Below are 18,564 nucleotides of genomic sequence, written 5' to 3'. Positions count from 1 at the left end.
TTCATTAAAAAATACATTATTGCTAAAAAATGCTAACCATCATGTGACAACACAGGGTTGCCACAAACCTTCAATCTGTAAAAAATACAATATCTACAAAGAGCAATAAAATGAGGTATGCCTGTATAGCTGCAGTTGTCTCCCAGGGCCTCTCCTACAAGTAAGGGGACTGTACGTGGAGGCTGATGTTGGCAGTGCTGAGTACCTTACTCTTCCTGAGACAGATTCCGGAAGTGAGAGTGGGCTGCAACTAGAAGAGAACTGGAAGAGTTGGGTGTGATGGCTGAGGGGTCAGGAAGCAGGGGTTGGAGGTGGACCGTGGGGATGGGTGAGGTTGGCGAAGGAGAGAAGAGTGTGTATTGTCCAGGGGGAGGATGGGCTGGGGAAGGAGAATCTCCAGGCTGGAGGTAGGGTGGCAGGGAGCCCATGTCTGAAGTTCCCAGAGGAATATCCGGGGCTCCTAGGGCCCTGGGTGAGGGCCCAGGAAAGAGTCCATGAACTCCACTTAAGGGTCCTTGTGTCCCGTTCAGGTGTCCAGGGATTTGGCCTAAGGACCTGGAGGTTTGGTTCAGCAGACCAGGAATCTTGGCTCTGAATCCTTGCAGCCTGTTCGGAAGTCCAAAGCCAGTAGTTCTGGCTGAGACACTGGAGTTGGTCTCCAACAATCCAGAAGTCCTGTTTGGGAGCTTGTTCAGTGTGAGCAATGGAGAGATGCTGCCCGGGACAGCTGTGGCGGGTGGGGCCCGCTTGGCACAGAGGCTGGGCCCCACTACAAGCAGCAGGAAGCGCACCTTTCCTCGGAGCAGCTGTTGGAAGCTCAGGAAGATGGCACTGGGATCCTTGTGAGCTGTGGTCCTGCCCTGTGGAGGAAGCTGAGGGCAGAGGATGGGCCTGAGGCCAGAGACCTGGGCTAGATATCATGCCTGCCTGTCTACATGGGGAAGATAAGGTGCCAGAACCCAGGCTTTGTGACTGGGAGGATGCACTCCTTAGCAGGTCAGCTCTTCCACCCTCAGGATTTCCAGAATTTTCTAAGGGGACTGAGTCAGAAAAGAAATATTCTCTAATTCCCTTGACTGGGGACTTACCTGGGTTCCTAGGAGGCCCTGCAGGGCCCCAAGAAGGAGGCGGACCTGCCCAGAAAGCTGCACCAGGAGGGATGAGAGGCAAGTGGGGCCCAGCTGTCCCCGCGCTGTCATCACTGCCTCCAGCAGAAGGGTCGTGGTTCCCAGGACGTCCTGTGCTTTGGTCTGCTCCTGGGAAAGAGATGGAAGAGAGAAGCGGACAGCTTCAAAGGGTATTCGAATGGCGGGTGGGGAGCCTGTAAGAGCAGCCAGCAGAATGAATCATAGGAGCTGAGAATTGGACAGGACCTAGGTCCCACCCAGCACAGGAATTCCTTCAGTCTCCCGACAATTGGTCATCAGCCTCTGCTTGAATAACTCCAGTGTCCGGTAACCCAGCTGGCTCTTAACACGTAATTTCAGTAAGAAAAGCTCTTTTTATTTTTATTTTTTTTCCCGTTCTTGGATTATTCTGTAATCTGCCCTATTATAGCTTTTACCTCTTGGTTCTAGTGCTGTAAATCCAGTCTTCCTTCTATAGAATGTTAGGATCATACGATTTTTAAAAAGTTAATGTAGATACGAGACCATCGTAAAAATTATAAAGATGAAGGGAAGGGACTTACTGATAAATGGCAGAACAGAATCTACAAGGGATCACTAGCAATTGCCCCTCCTCCCTGGCCCGGTCCCCAGAAGACCTGAGGGAAGCGAGGGAATTCTAGGTGTCTTGAGGGCAGAGGAGCTGACCTGGTCAGCAGTACTCCCTTCTAGTAGGTTTCTTCAGTCTCAGACTAAAGCAGTTTGTGCTCTGCCGTAAGACGGCTACTCTTCTCCAACCCCATCACATGAGCTTTATTATTTTTTTAAACAGTTCCTCACATAACATATTTTCCAACCTCTCACTGTTCAGGTTGCTTCGACATGCTAGTTTAATACGGGCCCCTGAGTACATGAGCATGCACCTAAAAGAGGATAGCTAGTACTCAGTGCGGTAGTTTAAGTGTAGTCCACAGACACAGAGAACAAACCTATGGATGCCGAGGGGGAGATGGGGGTGGGGCGAACTCAGAGATTGGGATTCACACATATACACTATTGATGCCATGTATAAAATAGATAACTAATGAGAACCTACTGTATAGCACAGGGAGCTCTATTCAATGATCTGTGGTGACCTAAATGGGAAGGAAGTCCAAAAAACAGGGGATATGTATATGTGTAGCTGATTCACTTTGCTGTACAGCAGAAACTAACACAACATTGTAAAGCAACTATGCTCCAATAGAAATTTTTTAAAATGTGCAGTCCACTCAGAATAGAGCTTTTTAGGAATGTTTCTACATAGTGGATGTTAAACATCTAAAGCCACCTAGGATCTCTAGCTTTTTAAGTAGCTGCTGCTTCGGTAATATTACAGTGGTAAGTTTGAGGCAATCCAACCCTCCCAGGTCTGTTTCATAGTAAGTACTAGGGCTAAAATTTTATGTGAGGGAAGCAGGGTCAACTATGGCCTGAAAGTTGGAAGCGGATTTTATTCAGTTACTTCACACATCCAGAGTTTTATACGCATCTGTTATATACATCTTTGTTTTTGACCTAGACTTTTATCGATTTGAACCTTCATTCTGTCTTTTGTTATTTTAGCTGTGCCTCCCAGTTTTGTGTCATCTTGCTTCTTCACACCAACTTAAGGTTGAACAGATTAAGATGAATAAGTTCTGGGGGTCTAATATACAGTGATTACAGTTCATAATACTGAATTATGTGCACTTGAAATGTACTGCTGCTGCTGCTAAGTCACTTTAGTTGTGTCCGACTCTGTGACCCCATAGATGGCAGCCCACCAGTCTCTTCTGTCCCTGGGATTCTCTAGGTAAGAATACTGGAGTGGGTTGCCATTCCCTTCTCCAATGCATGCATGCATGTGTGCTAAGTTGCTTCAGTTGTGTCCGACTCTGTGCAACCCTATGGACAGCAGCCCACCAGGCTCCTCTGTCCATGGGATTCTCTAGGCAAGAATACTGGAGGGGGTTGCCATTTCCTTCTCCATGAAATGTGCTAAGAGAGTAGATTTTAAATGTTCTCACCACAGAAAAGAAATATTAGGGCTTCCCCGGTAGTCCAGTGGTTAAGAATCCACCTGCCAATGCAGGGGACATGGGTTTGATCCCTGGTCCAGGCAGATCCTACATGCTGTGTGGCAACAAAGCCCATGAGCCACAACTACTGAGCTCCTGCTCTAGAGCCCTCGAGCTGCAGCTACCTAGGCCTGCATGCCCTAGAGCCCGTGCTCCACAACAAGAGAAGCCACCACAAGGAGAAGTCTGTGTCCTGCAACTAGAGAGCAGCCCCTGCTCTGTGACTAGAGAAAACCCATGTAGCAAAGATGGCCCAGTGCAGCCAAAATAATAAATAAGAAATATTAATTATAGGATGTGATGCAGGTATTAGCTAATGTTAATCATTTCATAATATGTGTATATTATATCAACACATTGTATACTACCTTAAACTTACACAATGTTATATGCCCATGATATCTTAATAAAGCTGAAAAGGGGGAAAAATCTGAATTTAAAGGTCAAGGAGGCTAATAGTATGCTACAAAATAAATCGACTACTGTTTCTTGCCTTAGAAAAAGAAAGTTGAATGGAAATAGGTCAAAGGCATGGCCATGAGAGACCTCTATCCAGCTTCTCCTGGTCAGCCTTGACTCTATTTAACATATTGGGCCACAAGCCATCATCTTGTCCAGAAGATATCCCCATAGTATAATGTATATTGGGTTAGGGTGGCCAAGTTGAAGTGGAACTCTTTTTAAAAGAGAGCTCAGAAATTTTGAAAAATCCATGGGAATCAGTAGCAAACAGATGAAGACAGGATTAGGGAAACCAAGGGAAAGGATGGCTTTCTTACCGTCTGGGTTTTCCATTCTCCCAAGCTGAAGTCCACAGCAGGCAGAAGGACAGGTGTGGACAAAGGGTTAACGTCTGGACACTGGCTCTGTTGAAAAAGATTGGTGGGGTGGTGGAGAGGGCACGTTATGGTGGCCCGATTACCAGGATAGGCTTCCATGCGTAATACAGCCAGACTAGAGCTTTTAAGAGAGCATTTGATTATAAACCATAATCCTTGTAAAGGGGTAGTAATCGGGTCAGGGGGTGTTGGTGGTGGTCTTACTAAGACAATATTGGAAGGGTAGTGATTGGATTGGGTTGTGAGAGGGAGTGGTGGGAGTGAGGGTATCTCTCCAGTTAAGTGGGCAGAAGGGAGAGTGCTTGGGGATTCTCACCAGTCTGCTGTGAAGGACATGGGAGTCACGAAGCAGTTTATTTAGGAGTCGGGGGTCACAGGCAGGAGGAGCCGGGCTGGACAGAGTTATTCTTGCAGTTAGGAGAAGGATGACCACGAGGAGCAATTCTTTGATGAGGAGAGGTGAAGTTGAAAGGGGTGGATAAGGAAGAAATCATTGTCGGTTGGCAGTCCAGAAATTCCTATTTAGGACCCAGACCTGCAATCCAGGGAATCTGCTGCTCAGAGGCCTTATTCCTGGGAGACTGGCCGCCTCCCCCCCATCCCACCACCATGGCACATTTCCTTTCTCTTTTCCCTCTACCAGGTTCTGATTTGGCCCTAATTCTCCCAAGGATTTTCTTACCAGTCAGCTCCATTCTGGCCAGGCTGTCTGCTTGGAGTGGCTCCCTGAATGGGGCCTCTCCCCTGAATCCGTCCTGGGGCCATGGAGGCGGCTTGGGCTCTTGCACTTGTGGGCAGAGTGGGGCGGGGCACAGGTGGGGCACAGGTGGGCCAAGGAGGAGGAGGATTTAGAACCTATCCTGCAAGTGACAGGAATGATGAACAATTAATGGAGTTTCAAGGAAATGAAACTCTGCCTGGCTGGGGGAACAGACGTTGGGAGGGTGTGAGATGCTGACCAGCCTGGAACTGCTAAAGCCCCGAATGCTCCAGTCGTCTTGTGATTGTACCGTATGGTGTCTATTCTTCATCAGAGTACCTCAGTACCTCTGAGGTGGCTCTGGTGCCCCAGCCCCCCACCAAGGGCAGCAGGACAGAATTTATACACACACATCTAACTGCCTCAAAATCTGAGCAACCCTGCTTGTTTGGTTGGAGAAAACCTGGAATGGGGATAGAGAATGGACGCACTGGGGCTCAAGCCTGGAGAAAAGATTGGAAATGGCTACAGGGCCAGGACCAGGAGCTAGCAAACATATACAATGAGCTCAGGGGTAGCTTGGGGAGTGGGGTTGAGGAGGGGAATTGGACCAAAATAAAACTGAACTACTAAAAGTCGGTGATTAAAAGGTTGAGAAGATGATGTGGGAGAAATTAACCTCTCATTCTTTTTCTATCTACTCCAACACATAAAGCCTCTTGGGGCTTTTCTTTGGTTATTTAAGAAGAGATGGGCTAACAGTTCTGGAACTTCCTTCCTAAAGCAAGTTGCCCAGGAATGAGCACCTGCTGGGTGAGCTGATGCCTGCCTTACAGGGCTTACCTCACCTTAGACACCCACCATATCGGTCTCATAGCCCTCACCTTCCTCCCTGCCCCCTCTGCAGACCCCTTCCGGTTCCTTTGCAGGACCCCCCACATGGCTTCCTTCTTCTTTCACAAGTTGTGCGAAGAGGCCTGCACCTGATTCAATATTGGGATTTCCTGTAGGTCTGTCAACATTCATGAGCCCTCCTCGCATTACCCTCTCCTTGTGCCCTGGCTTGCCTGGCCCAGCTTCCCCAGCCCCAGGATTCAGAACCTCTTAAGCTCATTAGGAATGACTGGGTATGAATGGGGGTTGAGGCTGTGTCCACCTCGGTGCCATGTTCCCTAAGTCTGAAAAGCACCTTCTTTCTTGTTTTCTACCTGGGTTCATGTCCCCTTTCTTGAGGGCCAGCCAGGACTGTGCTGTATTCCACTAAGTCTGTTATCAGTACCTCAGAACCCAGCACCCCACCCCCTACCCCTGCTCTGTCCTGCTCCTCCCATTCTGGGAAGGCCACACTCTTCTCGACAAAGGTCAGTGCCTGTAGGTTCCAGTTTGCCTACCCCTCCCCCAGCAGAGAGCCCAATTCCTCTTTCCTGTCCTTCCTACCCTCACTTAACTCCAAACCTGGCTTGCCACTCACCGGGTAGAGAAGGGCTCCAGGACTCAGGTCCAGAGAAGGCAGCACTCTGGGGAGCAGATGGGTAGGAAGACAGGTGGCTGTTGGGGCACAGCCCCTCTGGGGCACTGGGGTCACCCGCCTGCCCAGGCCAATTCTGCCCAATCAGAGAGCAGGGAGCCACTAGACACAAGCAATGGCCCCGGAAGTGACGCTTTCTCCTCCCACCTGCGTAGGACTTGGAGCCCCTGCCTGGACCATGGTTCACTAATGGAGCCCAGCTTTCCCACTCACGCATACCACACGGAGGATTTGAATAGGGGGATCTGTCTCTTCCTAGGAGCTGGGAAATCTGGGAGCCGGCTGGGGGAGAAGACGGGAGGGAAACAGTTTTTTTCCTAGGAGGAATCTGGCAGGACATTTTCACCCCTCAGGAAGAGGTACAGAGGTCTGGTTTTAGACTGGTGGGTCTCTCGGTTCCTGGCTGTCCAAATTTCTTTTCCCTGGACAACACACCTGCTGCTAAAATCTGTTAAGGCTCTTGCTTTCCTGCTTTCGTCATCAATAACACGCTGGGGGTCATGTGTTGTTCCTCCTACTCCAGTGGGAATGTGGGTACTGCGTGTATTAGAGAAGACCCTGTCAGGGGTCAGCGTTTCCAGGAAGCAGTCTGGACAGTTTGAGAGGACTTCAAGGTGAGGGGGTGCATGTGCTGGATTAAGCCGGGTTCAGGTGTCCCTCTGTTGGGGCCCCATGGCTCTGATGGCTAAGCCCACTTATCTCTGTGCCAGGGCCCTCTTTGCCTGCCCTGTCTTTCTCCCTCTCCCATCTCTTACCACTCCACATGTGACAAGAGGAATAACCAGGCCCATGTGTCCCTGTCTTAGGAAAGACAGCTGCTGAACCTCCCCCGCAAATACCTCCTGCTGGCCCCCCTCTTCCACTGGCCTTGGCTCTAGTTCCTCTGCTTTCTCCTCAGTCCCACTCTCCCCACAGTCTGTCCTCAGGGGCCTCCTGGCCTGACCTTATTCCCACCTCCTCCCCCACCCCCCCCTCTCCACTTCATCCTCAGGCTCTCTCCTGTTCCTCCTCCCAAGGATGGGGCTCTCTGCTAAGGAGTATGGCCTAGATCCCGGAATTCTCCAGTTCAGCCAGACCAGATGCCTCCCAAGATTAAGAAGGAGGGTGCTGGGATGGTTGGGAGGATGGTGGGAATGTGGGGGTGGGAATGTGGGGGTGGGAGGTGGCAGGGAGGCTGTCGTGGCAGGGAGGCTGTCATGCTTGGGAAAGCAAGACAAAAGAGGTTTGTGGGTAGGGTGGAGAGGCAGAGGGTCCCCCAGGTGAAGGAAGAGGGTGGGGAAGTGTGTCAGGCTGGGGAGGAGGATGGTTGGATGGGCCTGAGCACAGGTAATAGTAGGGAGAGAAACGCTGTCAGCAGACAGAAAGGGAGACAGTCTGTTTCTGGCTAAGTTCCTATCCCAGGGACAGAGGAAAGAGGAGAGATCTCATAGGGGAAGTAGGGACACAGGCTGGGCAATGAGAGTGGTGTGGGGTTTGAGAGGTGCGGTGGGCCCAGAGACAAGCGAAGATGAGTTGATGGGCCCGTCCTGCTCGTTGTCATCCTTAAAGACAATTCTTCATCCTTCCGGCAGGAACTCAGTCTGAACGCAGTGGCCGGCCCAGGCCTCAGGCCGTCTCTGCCCCTCCGTGGCCTGGGGCTCCCATCCCGGGCCGGACACGCACCTCCTGGTCCAGTTGCCCTGTGGACGCCGGCAGCGGGTGGGTGGGTGGGGGGTGCTCCAGATCCGCCTCTCCTCCCCGCTTTGCGCCCCCTGGTCCCTCCCCTCCCCCTATCCCCTCCGCTCCCCCTTCCCCTACAGCCCCTCCCTCCTCCCCTGCCCGGTTCCAGCCCCTCCCTCCCCTCCCCCACTCGCGATCCGGGCCGCTGCTGCTGGGCCGGACCCCCCGGGCTCAGCCCGGCCCCTCGCCGAGCCGCCGCCGCCGCCCCGTTTGCTGAGGAGGAGGCCCCCGGCCGGGGCGCCGGGCGCGGGGCATAAAACGGGCCAGAGCCGGCGCCCGGGGCACTAGAGCCGCGTACGGCCCGGGTCAGCGCCCGCCCGCCCGCGCTCCTCCCGGCCGCTCCTCCCGCCCCGCCCGGCCCGGCGCCGACTCCGCGGCCGCCCGACGAGCCCCTCGCCGCACCGCTCGGGCCCTGGCCCCGGCCCCCTCCCGCCGCACCGCCCCCGGCCCGGCCCTCCTCGCGTCTCCCTCCTCCCTCTGCTGCTCCCTCCTCCCTCCCGCCTCCCCAGCTGTCCCGTTCGCGTCATGCCGAGCCTCCCGGCCCCGCCGGCCCCGCTGCTGCTCCTCGGGCTTCTGCTGCTCGGCTCCCGGCCGGCCCGCGGCGCCGGCCCCGAGCACCCCGCGCTGCCTATCCGGCCCGAGAAGGAGCCGCTGCCCATTCGGGGAGCAGCAGGTAGGTGGGCGCCCCGGGGGAGGCGCGGGCGGGGAGTCCGGCTCGGGGCAAGTCTGCTCCCGCCCGGAGGGGGCGCAGGGCGCAGGTGGCTCGGCGCGGCGGGCGGCCCGGAGGGGTGCCCAGGGTACCCGGGGCCCGGCCCGCAGCGCCCGGGGCGGGCACACGGCAGGAGCGGGACAGCGGCCGCCAGCCAAGCCCGTCCCCGCAGGCTGCTCCTTCGGCGGGAAGGTCTATGCCTTGGACGAGACGTGGCACCCGGACCTGGGGGAGCCCTTCGGGGTGATGCGCTGCGTGCTCTGCGCCTGCGAGGCGGTGAGTGGACCCAATGGCTGTGGCTGGGGGCCCTGTGGGTCGGGGAGCGCTGAGGTCTTGGGACGTCGGATGGACCCGGAGCTGCTGAAGAGAAAGAAGCCAGTCTGCAGATATTTGGGATAATTTTTTTTGGCGGAGGAGGCACGAGGGAGGATAGAGGAGAGGAAGCGCCCCCTTCAAGTCTCAGGTGTTGCCTATTATTGATCGTCCACTATGTGTCAGGCTCTTAGCCAACTCCATTTCATCTCTCACTAAACTCCTAGTACAACCACGTTAGACAGAGACTGTCATTACTCCCGTTTTTCAGATAGGGACCGCACAGCCCAGAGAGGTTAAGTAACTTGTCTAGAGTCGCGCAGCTTGTAGGTAGCAGAGCACTCTTGCCTCCGTGGGCCGACCTTGCCCTTGTCCGATGCCTTCCCGGCTTGCCTTTGATTTTCAACAATTGATGTCTTGCCCTCACTCGGGTTTCCGTCTTCTCTGTGAGCAGCCTCAGTGGGGTCGCCGCGCAAGGGGCGCAGGCAGGGTCAGCTGCAAGAACATCAAACCCGAGTGCCCAACCCTGGCCTGCGGGCAGCCGCGCCAGCTGCCTGGACACTGCTGCCAGACCTGCCCCCAGGGTAAGGCCGGCTCCGCGGAGAGGGGAGGGCGGCAGGGCCGAGACGCGTGGCTGGGCGGAATGGAACGGTCAGCTGGCCCTCTCCTTGCCCACCTGAAACCCGTGTCCCCCACCCCCGGTGCAGAGCACAGCAGTCCAGAAAAGCAGCCGACGGGCCTGGCCTTCGAGTATCCACGCGACCCAGAGCACCGAAGCTACAGCGACCGCGGGGAGCCAGGAGCTGAGGATCGGGGGCGTGGAGACGGCCACACGGGTAGGCAGGGGCCGGGTAGGAACTGGGGTTGTGACGGGCGCCGGGCCGCAGCAGCGGGTGATGGAACTAGGGACATCTTCCTCCCCTCGCAGACTTCGTGGCGCTGCTGACAGGGCCAAGGTCGCAAGCGGTGGCGCGGGCTCGAGTGTCGCTGCAGCGCTCCAGTCTGCGGTTCTCCATCTCCTACCGGCGGTGAGAAAGAGGAAGGAGGGAGGAGGGGTCAGCGGGGGCCAGGGAGGGAGAATTTGGAGAGGCTGGAGCAGCCTTCTGGCCCAGGCTCAGAGCCGGTGCTCAAGGGATGCTCATTACCAGGCTGGACCGCCCTACCCGAATCCGCTTCTCTGACTCCACTGGCAGCATCCTGTTTGAACACCCTGCAGCCCCCACCCAAGATGGCCTGGTGAGACGATGCCATTTATGAGTACTTATCCCATCTGGGCACTATGCTGAGAGCATGCTCTACATTGCCTCCTTGGGTCCTCACAACAGCCCAGTGGGAGAGAGGCACTGACATCATGATGCCCATTTTACAGATGAGGGAACTGAGGCTCACTAGCAGAATGTGATTTGTTCAAGGTCATACAGCTAGTTAGTGGAGGATCTGGGATTTGGACCCTGGCATCTGGTTCCAGGGCCCTTTCTTACATGTCCTAGGAGAGCCTGGGGGCAGCTTCCCATATTCCTTCCTCACCAGACATGGGCCTCTCAGCAGGCATGTCCTGTATACTGAGAGGGCCTTCTTGTCTCTCTGCTCCAGGTCTGCGGGGTGTGGCGGGCAGTGCCTCGGTTGTCCCTGCGACTCCTTAGGGCAGAGCAGCTGTATGTGGCACTTGTGACACCCACTCAACCTTCAGGGGAGGTCTGGGGACCTCTCATTCGGCACCGGGCCCTGGCTGCAGGTGAGGGGAGCCAAGAGCTCCTGGACATGAAGCTCAGAGTCTTTTTGGCCCCCAGAAATGGAGTGGGCTGAGGGGGGCACTTTCTGATGGGCTCTCATGGTCCTTTCTTCCCCAGAGACCTTCAGTGCCATCCTGACCCTGGAAGGCCCCCCACAGCCAGGCATAGGGGGCATCGCCCTACTCACTCTCAGTGACACAGAGGACTCCTTGAACTTTCTGCTGCTCTTCCGTGGGCTCCTGGAGTCCAGGAGTGGGGGTAAGCGGGATGGGGCAGACACGTGAGGAGGGTAGGGAAAGCACCCATCTTTCAGAGGTTCCATGTGTGCGCCTGTTGCAGGACCAGCCCAGGTTCCCCTGCGGCTCCAGATTCTACACCAGGGGAAGCTACTGCGGGAGCTCCAAGCCAATGCTTCAGCCCAGGTGAGTGAGGGTCTGGCTCTTACTGCCGCCTGCTCTAGCCTCTTGCTGTGCCCACCGCACCCTCCTCTGCCCCCAGGAACCGGGCTTTGCTGAAGTGCTGCCCAACCTGACAGCCCAGGAGATGGACTGGCTGGTGCTGGGAGAGCTGCAGATGGCCCTAGAGAGGGCAAGTGGGCCAGGGCTACGCATCAGTGGACACATTGCAGCCAGGCAGAGCTGCGATGGTGAGGCAGGGTCAAGCCGGGCACCCTGGGCACACACAATGAGAGGCACAGCAAAGTGCCAGAGGAGGGGCCAGGGTGGGTACAGGAGGGATCCTGGGGGCTGGGGTGTGAATGGCCGTGGGGCAAGCCTGCGTCCACCTGTCCCTCCCCTTTGCAGTCCTGCAAAGTGTCCTTTGCGGGGCGGATGCCCTGATCCCAGTTCAGACGGGTGCAGCGGGCTCAGCCAGCCTTACACTGCTAGGAAACGGCTCCCTGATCTACCAAGTAAGAGTCAGGGGTGGGGCAGGGGCGGTGCAGGAGGTGAGAAGGCAGCAGGGCAGGACGGGGCTTTAGACTACAAAGATTCAGGGCCCAGCCCTTCTCTGCTAGTCTCATTTGCCCTCCCCACTCCTGCCCTCCAGGTACAGGTGGTAGGTACAGGCAGTGAGGTGGTGGCCATGACGCTGGAGACCAAGCCTCAGCGGAGGAACCAGCACACTGTCCTATGCCACATGGTTGGACTCCAGCCGGGAGGACACAGGGTGAGTACTTCAGGGAGACCAGGGCTGCAGGGCCCAGGCAACAGAGTTGACAGTGTTGGGGGGCTGTGGGAAGCCATGTGGGATGAGCAGGGATGTTTGGTATTATTCACTCACTTGCAGTCTCTCTCACTGATGCGTTGATTCACTGGACTCATTTTATAGTGAGCCTTGGGCTAAGGACTGCAGTACAAAGAAAATCAGATGTGGCCCCTGTCTTCAGGAAGCTTGTATCCAGTGGAAGGAGTTACATAGGGAGGCCAGTGCAGCAGATCATATAATAATAAACATGATAGCAATGACTGCCATTTATTGAGCCTTTCTATATGCCACAAACTGCACTGGTTGCCTTGCTTACATTATTTTTGGCCTTCACATTACTCATCTAACAGATGATGAAGAGAAGGATCAGAGAGCTTAAATAATTCCTCAAGGTGGGTTGCATAGGTAGGAAACAGCAGAGAAGGGACTTGAACCTGCGCCTGCCCGGTTCTTAGCCAGTTACTGGTGCATGGCAGTGTGTATGGGTTTAGTGGGGATGCAAAGCAACATGGAAAGGGTTCAGAATCTTGGGCTCGTGTGAAAGCTGAGGAGAGTTCATCCGGGGCCTGGCAGGCTGCACTTAGGGCTCACTCTTCCCTGCCCCCTCAGGCTGTGGGTATCTGCCCTGGGCTGGGTGCCCGGGGGGCTCATATGCTGCTGCAGAATGAACTGTTCCTGAACGTGGGCACCAAGGACTTCCCAGATGGAGAACTGCGGGGCCACGTGGCCGCCCTGCCCTACAGTGGGCACAGCGCCCGCCATGACAGTGAGTGCTCCAGGGGTCTGCCCCACCTTTGGTGTCCTCTAATTCAAGCATGTGAGGGATGGTGCCAGAGGGCCAGAGCCTGACACTTCTTTCTCTGCACCTGAGCTCCAGTTGGCATCTGGAGAAGGTGAGGATATTCAGGGTGGCCCTGCCGGGAGATGGTCCCTCTCACCACAATGCAGGCCTCTCCCTTGCTGCTTCCCCAGCCCTGGGCCTGTGGACAGTGCCCGCTAGTTTGTGGAGTCTGTGCCAAGGGAGATGGGAAATACTAGAGTTAAGTCGCTGCTCTCAGCCATCTTCTCATCAGTCATCTCTCCTCTGTCTGGATCCAGCACTGCCTGTGCCCCTGGCAGGAGCCCTGGTGTTGCCCCCGGTGCAGAGCCAGGCAGCAGGGCACGCCTGGCTCTCCCTGGACACCCACTGTCACCTGCACTATGAAGTGCTGCTGGCAGGGCTTGGTGGCTCAGAACAGGGCACCATCACTGCCCACCTCCTCGGGCCTCCTGGAATGCCAGGGCCCCGGCGGCTGCTGAAGGGATTCTATGGCCCGGAGGTGAGGAGGTGTTGGTGGGAGGCAGTTTGGAAAATAGCTGCTTTTTAGCATGAAAGGCTCTGTGGGCCTGGGCAGGGGAAACAGAGAGCAAGCAAGCCTCAGGAGTCAGGCAGACCTGGGTACGAATCTGGTTCAGCCTTTTAGTATCCCTTTACCCACCTGCGTCTTACTCTGCTGGGATCTCGTGGGTAGGATGTAATGTCCTGGAACTCCAAGGGGTGGGTGGGATGGACCAAGCTCCTGACACAGGCTGGGTTGCCGTGGACCTGGGGCTTCTGAGCTCTACTCCATTGCTGATGGGCTTGCTTCTCTGGAGACCTTACTTAACTTCCCTGAGTCTCAGTTTCCTTACCTGAGAAACTGGGAATGGTAGGCTTAGTCCGAGAGTGCCTTGTTCTGTCCCCTCTTCTGTCTGCTGCCAGGCCCAGGGTGTGGTGAAGGACCTGGAGCCCGAGCTGCTGCGGCACCTGGCTCAGGGCTCTGCCTCCCTGCTGATCACCACCAAGGGGAGCCCCCAAGGGGAGCTGCAAGGGCAGGTAGGGAGGCAGTGCGGGCCAGTTGGGATGGGTCAGATTCGGGTGAGCACCGTGGTGCTCTTTGTTAGCCACTTGCCCTCTCCGGACCCTGGGGGCGGTAGAATTGCGCACACTCCCTAGCTCGCTGAGAGGATGAAGCCACACTAGGTACTTAATGAGGCGAGAAGCTGACCGCCTGTCCTTGGCAGCTGGGATGAGTGCTGTGGCTAAGAGCACCCTTCTGGGGCACAGTGGGTGCTCTGGGTGTCTTGGCTGCCACTGGTGGAGATGCAAGAGGGAGCCTGGGTGCTGCCTCAACCTGCCTCTCCTCTCAGGTGCACATTGCCAACCAATGCGAGGTGGGCGGCCTGCGCCTGGCGGCAGCGGGGGACCAAGAAGTGCAGGCGCCTGGGGCTCTGGAGGCAGTGGCGGCCATGGTGGCCCCACTGCCCGCTGTGCCGGGCCCAGACACCCCAGTGCCAGCCAGACCAGGTGGCCCCAGTCGGCTCCGAGACCCCAACACCTGCTTCTTCGAGGGGCAGCAGCGCCCCCACGGGGCTCGCTGGGCTCCTAACTATGACCCGCTCTGCTCACTCTGCATCTGCCAGGTAGGAGGCCCCAGAAGGGCGCACTGGGGCCGGGGTTCTGGAGCCCTGGAACCAACCCTCAGTCTCTCCCTGCAGAGACGCACGGTGATTTGTGACCCCGTGGTGTGCCCGCCACCCAGCTGTCCAAGCCCAGTGCAGGCACCAGACCAGTGCTGCCCTGTGTGCCCGGGTGAGTGCCCTGCAGGAGTGGAGAGGGTCATGGAGGGTCCACCATGGGAGGCGGTGAGGCCTCTGGGGAGGGAAGGAAGAAGGGGGCCATCCTCTGCCTTCATTATTTCTTTGGATCCACAGAGAAACAAGATGTCAAAGACCTCCCGGGGCTGCCAAGGAACAGGGACCCTGGCGAGGGTGAGCTGGAAGTGTGTGAATGCAGGGGTGGGGAGTCCAGTGGAGCTGTTGGGTAGGATTGGGGGGGAGTGGGAGGGGGAGTGTATTTACTGGGATGGAGGTGGTTGAGGGGCACAGGTTACAACTGACACCTGAGAGGCTTCATTAGAGTCCTTGGCCCACAAGTAGGCCCTGGGGTTAGACCACTGTGGGTTTGGCCTGAGGCTCAAGCCTGGGTTGTGGGCCTAGCTAATGAACTCAGCACTAATGGCGCTGGGCACTGTCTCCCACCAGGCTGCTATTTTGACGGTGACCGGAGCTGGCGGGCAGCAGGCACCCGGTGGCACCCTGTCGTGCCCCCATTTGGGTTAATTAAGTGTGCTGTCTGCACCTGCAAGGTATGGCAGCCCAGCTTTCTCTGATGCTGGAACCCCTAAGATCTGCAGAGTGGGAGAAGGGGCTTCTGGGAGAGTAAAGCCCAGTCTTGGTGATCAAAATAATAGAAGTCCTTTGCACAATCTTTTCGGGGGGTGGCCACACCATGGGACTTGGGGTTCCCTGGTGGCTCAGATGGTAAAGAATCTGCCTGCAGTGCAGGAGATCTGAGTTTGATCCCTGGGTCAGGGAGATCCCCTGGAGGAGGGAATGGTAGCCCACTCCAGTATTCTTGCCTGGAGAATCCCATGGACAGAGGATCCTGGCAGGCTACAGTCCATGGGGTCGAAAAGAGTTGGACACGACTGAACAACTAAGCATAGACAGCACACACACTATGTGACTTGCAGGACCCCAGACTGAACGTGGGCCCACGGCAGGAAAGTGCCGAGTCCTAACCACTAGGCCACAGGGAACTCTCAGTTCCTGGGCTTTGAAAGTTGGCTTCCTGTAGGAAAAGGTGAATTTGGGTGAATTCTGGCTCTCCCAGCTGACTAGCTCCATGTAACCCTGGGCACTTTCTGTATGTCCCTGAATCTCACTTTGCTCGCCCAGAAGCAGAGATGGTAGCACCTACCTTGCAGGGCTACAATGAAGATTTGAGTTCAGGTATATAAAGCCCCAGGCTTCCCAGATGGCACTAGTAGTAAAGAACCTGCCTGCCAGTGCAGGAGATGCAAGATATACAGATTTGATCTCTGGGTGAGGAAGATCCCTTGGAGCAGGAAATGGCAACCTATTTCAGTATTCTTGTCTGGAAAATCCCATGGACAGAGGAATCTGGAGGGCTACAGTCCATAGGGTTACAAAGAGTCGGACATGACTGAAGCAAATTGGCATGCATATAAAGCTGCAGTCCAAGCCCTCTGGGCTTCCCTGGTAGCTCAGCTGGTAAATAATCTGCCTGCAGTGCAGAGACGCCGCTTCAATTCCTGGGTTGGGAAGATTCCCCGGAGAAGGGACAGACTACCCACTCCAGTATTCTAGGGCCTCCCTTGTGGCTCAGCTGGTAAAGAATCCACCTACAATGAGGGAGAACTGGGTTCAATCCCTGGGTTGGAAAGATCCCCTGGAGAAGGGAAAGGCTACCCATTCCAGTATTCTGGCCAGGAGAATTCCATGGACTATATAGTCCATGGGGTCACAAAGACTTGGACACGACCGAGTGACTTTCACTACAAGACCTCTGGGTGAAAAAGGTCACGCGTCCGAGGTATGGGAAAGGAAAAGGAGGAGGCAGAAGGCTTGTGTGTCCTGCCTTTCTCCTGACACCCTTCACTCCATGGATCCCTGCAGGGGGGCACTGGGGAGGTACACTGTGAGAAGGTGCAGTGTCCCCGGCTGGCCTGCGCCCAGCCCGTCCGCGCCAACCCCACTGACTGCTGCAAGCAGTGTCCAGGTAAGGGGGACAGGGGCACTGAGGCCTCTAGGGGCAGACGAGGCTCTTCATGCCTTGTCCTGGGTGGGAGGGACGCGTGGCGAGGGGATGCCTTTTGAAGGTGGAGGGAAGGGATGTCTTAGCTAATTCAGCATTTACCCAGGCTGCTCTCTGCTTAGCCCGAATCCAGGGATCTACATGCAGCAAAAGAATGTGCATGTGTTAGTGGGCTGTGACGGGATCCAGTTCCTGTCCCACCCACCTATCCACCCACCCATCCACCCACCCATCCACTCACCCATCCATCCACCCATCCATCCACCCATCTATCCAAATTTATCACCTACTAAGTGCCAGAAACTGCTAGGTGACAAATATGGCCTGGATGGTCCCCACAGAGCTCACATCTACTGATCTATTTCTCCTTTCCTCCTCTTCCTGCCCACAGTGGGATCAGGGGGCCACCCCCAACTGGGGGACCCCATGCAGGCTGATGGGCCCCGAGGCTGCCGTTTTGCAGGGCAGTGGTTCCCAGAGAGCCAGAGCTGGCACCCTTCGGTGCCCCCCTTTGGGGAGATGAGCTGTATTACCTGCAGATGTGGGGTGAGTGGGGGCTTGTGTGAGGTAGGCGTTGGGGACCTGGCCTGGGGGAGGGGAACTTCCTAGGGAGGGCAGGCTCCTGGCAGGCGGGCTTCCCCTAGGAGGCTGAAGGCCACTGTGCCCCAGCACCTCTGGGAACCCTCAGGATCTGGTCTGTCCTGCACCAGGCAGGGGTGCCCCACTGTGAGCGGGATGACTGTTCACCGCCACTGTCCTGCGGCCCAGGGAAGGAGAGCCGCTGCTGCTCCCACTGCACACCCCGGCGGCGGCGTAAGTGCGGGGTCTGGGGCGGCAGCTCTGGGATGCCTGGGGAGGGGAGGGAGCACCGACTACATGCTGGGCGCAGTGCCCTCTGCTGCACAAGTCTTGTCCTGTCCCCTCCCACAGCAACCTTGTAGGCTTGGTCTCCATTGCCTTTTCTTCACCAAGGAACTTGCTGACCCTCAAAGGGATCAGGCATCTAGGCTAAAGGCACACAGCTGGTGTGTGCTGACTTGCTTCATGAATTCTGACCTTTCTGAGATCAGAACAGGGAAGCTCCGCTGTGTCCTCTGTGTCCCCCCACCCCCTTGCTCCTCTTCCAAACTTCACTCTCTTCTGCCTCCAGCAGCCCCAGAGACCAGGACAGTCCCAGAGCTTGGGAAAGAAGATGAAGGCTCCTAGGGAGCAGCCAGAGGCCCCGCGACCAAGAGGATGGGGCCTGGGCCGAGGGAAGGAGGGGCACCGAGGACCCCGCGTTCTCCTGCGGGAAATCCAGTGCCTTTGGCCCCTCTCTTCTGCCTCTTCCCCCTCCCCCACTACCTCTGGGAACCACAACTGCACACGGGGGAGGGGCAGCCAGGGCAGACCAAGGCCATGTCAGCTCCAACTCTGGCCTTGTCACCCTCCGGCTCCTGCCTTGGAAGCCCAACCCCTTTCCTTCTGTACATACTGTCACTGGCTTGTTGGGATTTTTAATTTATCCTCACTCAGCACCAAGGGTCCCCTTCCACTTCACTCCTGCTGCCCCTGAGCTGAGCAGAGTCATTATTGGAGATTTTTGTATTTATTAAAACTACTTTTTTTCCAGTCTTTGGGCTAATGGTTGTTTCTTTGTGACCAGGGGCCTAAGTGGGCCCTAGTGGAGAAGGGTCTGAGGGGCGGTAGGGAGAGAGAGGGGCACTGGCTCCAGGGGCCTCGCTCTACCTTTGTGGAGCAGGAAAAGACCCGGGGAAGGGGGCAAGATGACACAACAGCCGGTGGTAGGGCTAGATCCTGCAGAGGGGCCTAGGCTGTCTTTGAGATGGAACAGAGCTTCAAGAACTCAGGCCACTGGAAGCAGTATTTGGACGTTAGTTTCCACTGACCTGCCCAGGCCGGCATTTTTGCGAGTGTTATAGTGTCTCAGCCCTGGAGGAGGACATGGCAACCCATTCCAGTATTTTGCCTGGA

General features: G+C 56.3%; 2 protein-coding genes across 6 annotated transcripts; one reads left to right on the top strand and one right to left on the bottom strand.

The window, feature by feature from the left end:
* Nucleotides 1-7,227, bottom strand: THPO (thrombopoietin). Of its 3 annotated transcripts, none has more exons than XM_019958601.2 (6): nucleotides 6,216-7,227; nucleotides 4,727-4,904; nucleotides 4,361-4,488; nucleotides 3,985-4,071; nucleotides 1,089-1,256; nucleotides 1-872 (listed from the first exon to the last, which is right to left on the bottom strand). In XM_019958601.2, the coding sequence occupies exons 2-6, from the start codon at nucleotides 4,737-4,739 to the stop codon at nucleotides 207-209; spliced, it is 1,062 nt and encodes a 353-aa protein (XP_019814160.1). In that variant the 5' UTR covers nucleotides 4,740-4,904; nucleotides 6,216-7,227; the 3' UTR covers nucleotides 1-206. The 3 variants fall into 3 exon arrangements, with proteins under 3 accessions (XP_019814160.1, XP_019814169.1, XP_019814175.1); XM_019958610.2 differs by having other exon boundaries at nucleotides 1-860; XM_019958616.2 differs by having other exon boundaries at nucleotides 1-855.
* A 1,161-nt stretch (nucleotides 7,228-8,388) lies between these two features.
* Nucleotides 8,389-18,204, top strand: CHRD (chordin). Of its 3 annotated transcripts, none has more exons than XM_070790736.1 (23): nucleotides 8,390-8,664; nucleotides 8,873-8,976; nucleotides 9,467-9,596; nucleotides 9,720-9,848; nucleotides 9,941-10,040; nucleotides 10,161-10,248; nucleotides 10,606-10,747; nucleotides 10,863-11,003; nucleotides 11,085-11,167; nucleotides 11,244-11,391; nucleotides 11,549-11,655; nucleotides 11,793-11,912; nucleotides 12,561-12,717; nucleotides 13,050-13,270; nucleotides 13,693-13,806; nucleotides 14,121-14,393; nucleotides 14,469-14,562; nucleotides 14,685-14,741; nucleotides 15,015-15,118; nucleotides 16,452-16,554; nucleotides 16,982-17,136; nucleotides 17,301-17,403; nucleotides 17,744-18,204. In XM_070790736.1, the coding sequence occupies exons 1-23, from the start codon at nucleotides 8,517-8,519 to the stop codon at nucleotides 17,794-17,796; spliced, it is 2,874 nt and encodes a 957-aa protein (XP_070646837.1). In that variant the 5' UTR covers nucleotides 8,390-8,516; the 3' UTR covers nucleotides 17,797-18,204. The 3 variants fall into 3 exon arrangements, with proteins under 3 accessions (XP_070646839.1, XP_070646837.1, XP_019821329.2); XM_019965770.2 differs by having other exon boundaries at nucleotides 8,391-8,664; nucleotides 17,741-18,204; XM_070790738.1 differs by lacking the exon at nucleotides 13,693-13,806 and having other exon boundaries at nucleotides 8,389-8,664; nucleotides 17,741-18,204.
* Nucleotides 18,205-18,564: the final 360 nt, after the last annotated feature.

The sequence above is a fragment of the Bos indicus genome, chromosome 1, assembly GCF_029378745.1.
Source record: "Bos indicus isolate NIAB-ARS_2022 breed Sahiwal x Tharparkar chromosome 1, NIAB-ARS_B.indTharparkar_mat_pri_1.0, whole genome shotgun sequence".
NCBI classification, from domain to species: domain Eukaryota; kingdom Metazoa; phylum Chordata; class Mammalia; order Artiodactyla; family Bovidae; genus Bos; species Bos indicus.
The sequence above is the reverse complement of the archived record's forward strand: the minus strand, read 5'-3'. Positions and strand labels throughout refer to the sequence as shown.